At 33.3% G+C, this 7,639-nt stretch overlaps 1 protein-coding gene across 1 annotated transcript; it reads right to left on the bottom strand.

Annotated features, from left to right (window-relative positions):
- Positions 1 to 5,594: 5,594 nt before the first annotated feature.
- On the bottom strand, positions 5,595 to 7,349 carry LOC118065310 (mRNA-capping enzyme-like). The gene has a single exon (XM_035080509.1). The coding sequence runs from the start codon at positions 7,347 to 7,349 to the stop codon at positions 5,595 to 5,597; it is 1,755 nt and encodes a 584-aa protein (XP_034936400.1).
- Positions 7,350 to 7,639: the final 290 nt, after the last annotated feature.

The following is a 7,639-nucleotide window of genomic DNA, read 5'->3' on the forward strand; positions in this document are numbered from 1 at the left end:
GTTTCAAAAAATGAATTCGTTATTTTTAAAGTAATTTTCGATTCTTTTAAAAGTATTAAGGGCTTCGAAAATTTTTTAACATAAAAAGTTGATATGAGTACTATGAATAAATTGATTATAATAATTACATAAATTGAAATTTCCAGAAGAATTGAGAATTTTTGAAAGTGTATGTAAATTATACATGTGTGAAAAAAATTTGAATAAATATGTACATCGTGTGAATAATGATGCTTAAAGAAGATTCAATGATCATGTAAAATGACAAAGGCTTAATACTTATAAATCCAGCAGAAATGTAAAAAAAAATAGTAACAGATGTGCAAAGTATGAACGAAAATACTGGAATAGAGACAGAGACAGTCTAAAAGATAGAGATAAACGTAATACTTTATAACAGATCCTTCTAAATTCAAAAGTGAACTGAACTCTGAAATCCAGAATTAAAGTAGAAATCATAAATTGAATGGATCGTATTTTAGGTAATAAAGTTGGTTGTGCTACTTGATTTTAAGATTGTACATCAAGAGATACTGTAAATAAGTACTGAATAACTGTGATACATATACCATGATTAAGTACATAATCAATAGTATTTCGTTAAGAAGTTCAAGAAACCGAGATCTCAATCAGTATAGTGTCATTGATGAAGCTCATAGGCGTTTTCTTTCTATTGATGATGTCCAGCAAACCGAATGTATAATGAGATCAATTTTACAACAAGAGATTGTATTTGGGATATGTATTGAGTTGTAAAGAAATATTTTCTCTATTTTATTATAAATTTGATGCAACTACTTAAGAACCGTCACTATGGGAGCCAGAAAGTTATAAATTGATTGGTTGCATTTCTGCTAGAGAAGAACGTTTCAATGCAAATACCGAAGTAATAATTAATACAGAAGCTAAATCTATTTTGGTAATTAAAAAGAGGATCTACTTTGCATTCAGAGATCAAGGTGCTTATATCTCTATATTTGCTATAAAGGTTTAGTATTGTGACAAGACGGATTCAACTCAGTGTTCCTTCCGAGCAAGTGGTGACACCTATATCAACCAACGATCCTAAATAGACACTCATGTCGCCACCGATGGGAGAAATCCCTTGTTTGTTCCAGAGTCGCTGTAACTTCCATCGGTCAAAACAAAATCTGCTTGACCTTCAAAGGTCAAGATGACATTCACAAGAAGTTTCCAGAAGGAAGGCACTAAGATAGAAGCAATGGGAGGAGCCTGCCATATGGAGGGGGACTCCCGCCAAAACGCTATCGAGCACGTCGCGACAGACGACCATCTTCAGTTGGGCTAACGCCGTGTAGTAGAACAGACGCTTACGTAAATCGTTCCTTGTGAGATTTAAGTACAATATTTACCTCCACGTTCATAACGGAACGACCGAGAACGGAAGTAGCCGCGAGTGTGCAGTTCCTGGACACGAACATTGGTCAACTTCAGGCGACTACAAGGGTCTCCAGGTCAACGGACAATTAGGTCGGAACGCCGAGTAGCTTCCCCGCGGACTTGCAGAGCCTTAGTAGCCATAACTCGTTACAATTTTTCTGGAAGGCGAATGAGGCAACTATTGAGTTCTTGAAGACGTCTAATTTCATCATCGGTGACTCCTGGGTCATCTGCCACCATCAGCAGCAGACTACGGGCCCGAGCATCTACAGGGTGAGCTCCATCATAACTTGTACCTTCAAGGGCATAGGGCGAGCCCGTGTATTTATTATTTGTCATCGTTATTTGGCACTTCAGGCAACTCATTATTGTCACATTGCTATCTCGTACCCGGATCGTATTCACCAATTACACATAACATTTATTAATTTTAATTATTGGTATTTTCTCATAGTCTCTGTAAAATCGTGTAACCGAAGGCCCACTCCAGGTCGTGGGATAGTGAATCCTGCGTGGATTGTATATTAAGATATTGTAATAAACGCAAGAATACTTTCATGTGGATGCAATTCCCTTGGGCTAACTACCCCCTAGTAAGTTTGCGTGAGAATTACAGGATACGAGGAATCTCCAAGGAATACCGATTTATTCCGTACTGAATAAGGAAAAATATTGTCCGATCTTCTTCTCACTTTGCACATTTGCACGTGGATCTGTTCTCGCTTAAACGTCGTCACTTCTCTCGCTCTCGTTCCATCTCACTCTTTCTATTTCTCCATCGAGCAGGACGAAGGTAAGTGAGAACGAATAAATTACGCAAAGGCAGTTATTTTCTCCATATTCAGGTTGGTAAACTCCTCCCGAGTACCCTGGAATATTCTGGTACTTTTTACATATTCCCATATACTTCCCCCTTCTTCATTTATGAAATGTAATAGAAAAGGAAATACTTACTATATCTATGATCCTAGATTTCCCGCACTTTTTCAAGCATATACTCTCATTCAAATATATAACCCATCCTGCCTCCCAAAAGATAAAATTTTAAAATATAAAAATTATTTTCTATTTTCTTTCTGGCGCGAACGCTATTTTCTCGCCAGAACATTTCAGTATATAACTTGCCCGGAGGTATCAGTGAATTTTGTTCATTTTCCGGTGAGATCAATTGGCCATGAAATCGCACTGATTGAACAGACGATCTGTACATATGTCGATAATGTTGTTGAAATTGAACAGCCGACATTTTTGGACAAAGGAGATGGTACATAGTATTTACCCTCACGCGGATGTCACTGCAAGCCCGGCTATCAAGCTGACATTGAAAAACAGTAGTGTAATAAGTGTCCTATTGGAAAGTTTAAACATAAGGTGGCTTCACATACGTGTGAGAAAAGTTCTGCGAACAGTACAACACGAGATTATGGATTTACTATATGCCACTGCGATATTGGCTATTTTAAAGAACTTGAAGATCCTAAAAAATGCTATGCACCCGTAATTAATTATGCAATTCAAGTAAGAGCAAAAACAACACGAGGGTGGAGTAAATATACATTTGTAATTTTCAAAAATACTGCTCATATGATAGAATTTGGTAAATATGTAATATATTTGATTATTTACCGTTGGAAAGAGTATAAATTCATTTTTTTTGTACATTTTATAGATCACGTTGGTGATAATGACAACATGCAAGTATCTATAATTGCGAGGACAATTGTCGTAGTAGTAGTTCTGCTTGTGATAGTCATACATTTTTTTTATTGATTTAAGGTGGAAATATACCTCTTTGTTGAACTGCACCAGAAGCAATAACATTTAGAAAATCTACAAGTGCATCAGATATGTGGAGTATGGGCATAGTTTGTGGGGAAGTTATGTCATATGGTGAGAGACCTAATTGGAATTGGTCGAACCAAGATGTTATTTAATCAATTGAGAAGGGATACCGATTGCTAACACCAATGGATTGTCTTGAAGCTATATATCAATTAATGCTTGATTGCTGGCAAAAAAAGCGAACTCATCGATCTAAATATCGTTCTTCTTTTAAAAAATATTATATAAATATAAAGAATTATTTAACATTTTGATAAAATAACACTGACGATATAAAGATAAACAGATGTGATGATGACTATTCCAAAATACAAATAGTGTCCGTAAGATAATTTTACTCCAGTGTCTGTATATTAAAATTGTCTTTTTGTATTCGTTTAATAGAATTATGTGTGTAAGTTTCACTTTTTGCTCACTTGTATTATTCATCATTTACATAATATCAACAAAGTAATTAATGTAAAGAGAGTGGAAGAGAGTGAAAGAGAGAACGTGAGCAAGAACAATAAATTAATAGTATATTACGACCCAAGGCCAGAAAGTTGAATTTCCCGGCGTGTGTCGTATACTATTTTTCTTGATCCCGCCGAAAGTAAGTTCGATAATCACTTTACAAGCTAAACGGTTGTATGTAGGATGCCCGCCCGACTTCTGCAGAGCCGAGGTTTTTGCTGGTCGGGGGCGGGCATCAGCAAAAAAGTTTAAAGTCAGGAATTGGTTTAAAATTATTTATACACAAATAATAGTGAAACTCATTACAGGAAAGTCAAATAATAACCAACAATAATACTATTATACTATGTTTATAGTCTTGATATAAAATTATTCTCCATATTTGATAAAAAGAAATAAAAATTAAAAGTAAAATTCAAAGTACAATCGTTGAATGTACAATATTCAAATTTAATGAAGGATTGAATGGCTCTTTTGTCCTTCATTTATTTCTTATGTTTCATTACTTTGCAAACATATGTAGAATATTCTACGAGTCATTGAAATATGCAACTTTTTTTTTATAGCTCATCTAATTAAAAGAAACATAATATTCATGTGGACAACATCCTTAAGCCACTTGTCATCTCCTCAATAGATTAGTTTATGTTCCCGAGCCACAAAAATCTTTCAGTTAATCGAAGTACGCATTAAGGAAGTTTTCGTGCTACAATATAGCAAAAAAGTTATTGTAAGATGTGAGATAATCTAATGCATTAATGTATTTATAATTTCAATTGCACTCCAAAACATTTTGAATGAGTGTGTACTCATATATACTTACACATTCAAAAGTTGACTATACAAATAGACTATTACTATTTTTCTTTCGATCGTGCAACACTGTATGGTATATTTTAAAATCCCGATAGATGGCGAACCAAAAAGAGAGAGAAAGAGCTATTCTTTATACTGTTTTCTCACTAGTGTGGATCTTAGTTATCATGAAAACGTTTTCAAAGCTTCTAAATTTATATTTAGATTCAATTATGGAAAAATATTAAAACTATCGCGCTATAAAGGAAAATTAATTAAACAAAAGAATCTTTATAAAACGATTAAACATTGTATCAGATATGGAAAAAGCAAAAAAAAGAAACGTAAAGAAATAATCCGTGAAACTTCTGACCTCTGCATAAAATGTCAGTCAATTATAGTAGAAGCAATTTCTGCTACTGCAAAATTTAACGGAACATTCAATGTCTGTAAAGAAGAAAATTCAATTTTAAGCATCTTAAAGTATTTTTAAGCATATATTTTTAAAGTAATTTTTTTTTTCTTTCAAATTAATAAATCTTGATAACTAATCACTATGTACTTATGTCTATGAAAGGTAATAAAATTGAGAAATGCTATTGTTATGGAAAAAGTCAATATAACAAATTTTATTTAAAACAAATAAATATATATATATACAGTACATTTCCATACATAATAATACAATTACTATCATTACAATATCACACATGCATTCCAGTCCTTAATCACTCTATGTGAAAAATTCAAGCTAGCTTTAAAAAATGATATTTAACAAAAAATAAATTGTTAAGTTAATATACATAGTACATTTTAATTAATCAATAACATAAAATTGATTTTCAAAAGATGCTATTAAATATTATAGTACAATTACTAGCATTTCCATATCAAACATTCTTTCCAGTCGTTCAAAACATTTTCAAAAAATTTAATTTAAGTTTAATTTTCAATCTATCTTGAAAAATAATATCATTCAAGGAAATTCAATGTCTGTACAACTATTAAATTGGTTTAATAAATAGTAATATTTACAAATTATGATGCTAAAAGTTAACATTAAAAAAATACAATTTTAACTTAATTAATTTTTCTATCAATTTTTATCTACGTCGTTTACATGGTGGAGGCAAACAATCAGAATCATCTTTAAATCTATATATCTCAATATAATTACATAAATTTTCCGCAGTAATAGGTACTCTAATACTATGGCAAACAGACTGAGCAGTGGTGAAAGAATTGGGAAAAGATTTATCCGTCCTTTCACGCATAAACACCCAATGCCCATTTTCGAATGTACATTCAATTATTTTATTATGTAAATCTTTAATTGCTTTAGTAATTTTTATGTGATCAAATGGTTCTTTTAATCCTCCAACATATAAATGACCTATTTTTCTGGTTAGAATACCCATACCCGATTCAACGACTATTTTTAATTTAAAATCTACAGAATTTAATGGCTTCCATTTTAATACTTCTCCTGCAGTTCCAGGGATGTAGGGCTCCTTCGAAGGCTGGAAGATTAATCCGTCTAGTTGATGACCCAATTGTTTGGCGAATTTTGCACTCAACAAACTGTTGGCTTGTGTGATATCCCAAAAATGCTTTAGTCGGACAGAAAAAGGTTCTTGTTCTCGGCATATTATACCTTCATTTAATGCTCTATAACGGCTTCCCATTATTTCTCTTTCGATGATGGTATATCGATCGGGGAAGAATGATTTTTCAGATACATCGTTCCCGTCATACATGATTACATCATAAGCCAAGTACCTGGGATATTCGGTACTATTTACTTTATCAATGACCATTTCGCCATCCAATAAAGTATCTTTCAGAGATCTTGAAAGATCTCGAGGGTGTGGAAATTTTAATCCAGACACTTGAAAGACACTATTATTCCGATCAATGAAAAATACCTCATTGTCTGCTTGAATCAGCATCATGTATCTAGTACCATCAGCTTTCCATGATACTCTATATGGTTTGATATGAAGTAGAACCATATTCTCCTGGACCATGGAGACTGGTTGAGAACCAGGGAAGCCCTTTTTATTCCATTGGCATATGTCTTGAACTCTTTTTTGAATTCTTGCAACTTTAGCTAAATCTTGTACAGGTACCACACTAGAAACTCCAGCCATGAAAACTGGATTTTTAACAATATGTTCCTTATGTCTTTGAGTATGTTTCCTACTTCCGAATTGGTCATGTTCTTCATAGTTTCCTTTGGAGTCAACGGATTCCAAACACCAATTTGGACGTGGTGGTGCAGGCGGTGCATAACTCTCATCATCATATCGTCTGTATAATTCTTTAATGTATTCTTCCTTGTAAATTCCAGGAGGTCTGATAGATGAGAATTCACTAACAGCAGCGTCCAAATTAAATAAATCACTTTCAACTAAGAAGCTTATCAAAAGAAACCCAGTTCTATTGAAACCATGGGTACAATGGACTCCAATAATCTCCAATGGATTTTGTGCAATGAAATTTTTGCAAATTTCAATAAAAACCTTGGTTTGTTTTATGGAGGGAGTTTCTCCATGACCTCGACATTGAAGTTTGAGGTAATGACAACCGTGGGTTTCGACGTCAGCTTTATTATAAAATCTGTCAGTATTTGTCAAATCTATTAGTAATCCCATTTTCAGTCTTTGACTCTTTAATGATGTAAACAACATATTCACAGAAAAAAGACATTCTTCAGAAACTTGACTATTATATTTTTCTGATAGTGGTGTTTTAAATGCAAGAAATTTATTGTTTATTAATTTTATACTTTTTCGAGGACAGTGTAACCATCGTGGAGGGATCATCCCTTTGCTATTTTCGGCACTCCAACTTGACATTGTTCGTTCACTTGACCTCAACTGTATAAATCAAACTTTTTCTATTACAAACACTTGCTTTCACTTTCAAATATTTGTTTTTACGTTTTGATTATGCAAATGTTGCATAAAATTGAAACTGCACTTGTATTTTTACAAAAAAAAAAACAGATCAAAAAACGTATGATGTGCACTGGTTGACATCTAAGTCTCAAGTAATATCAAACAGTTTTCGTTGCCTAGACTTCCAGTCTTGTGCGCCACCTGGTAGCGCATTAAATGCCTCTGGTGGCATAGCTACGAAACAATAA

Source organism: Chelonus insularis, unplaced genomic scaffold (assembly GCF_013357705.1).
Source record: "Chelonus insularis isolate UGA/USDA-ARS -01 unplaced genomic scaffold, ASM1335770v1 contig_29_pilon, whole genome shotgun sequence".
Lineage (NCBI taxonomy): Eukaryota > Metazoa > Arthropoda > Insecta > Hymenoptera > Braconidae > Chelonus > Chelonus insularis.

Coding starts and splice junctions, on each gene's coding strand:
- LOC118065310 (XM_035080509.1), bottom strand. CDS start 7,349: ATGTCAAGTTGGAGTGCCGAAAATAGCAAAGGGATGATCCCTCCACGA.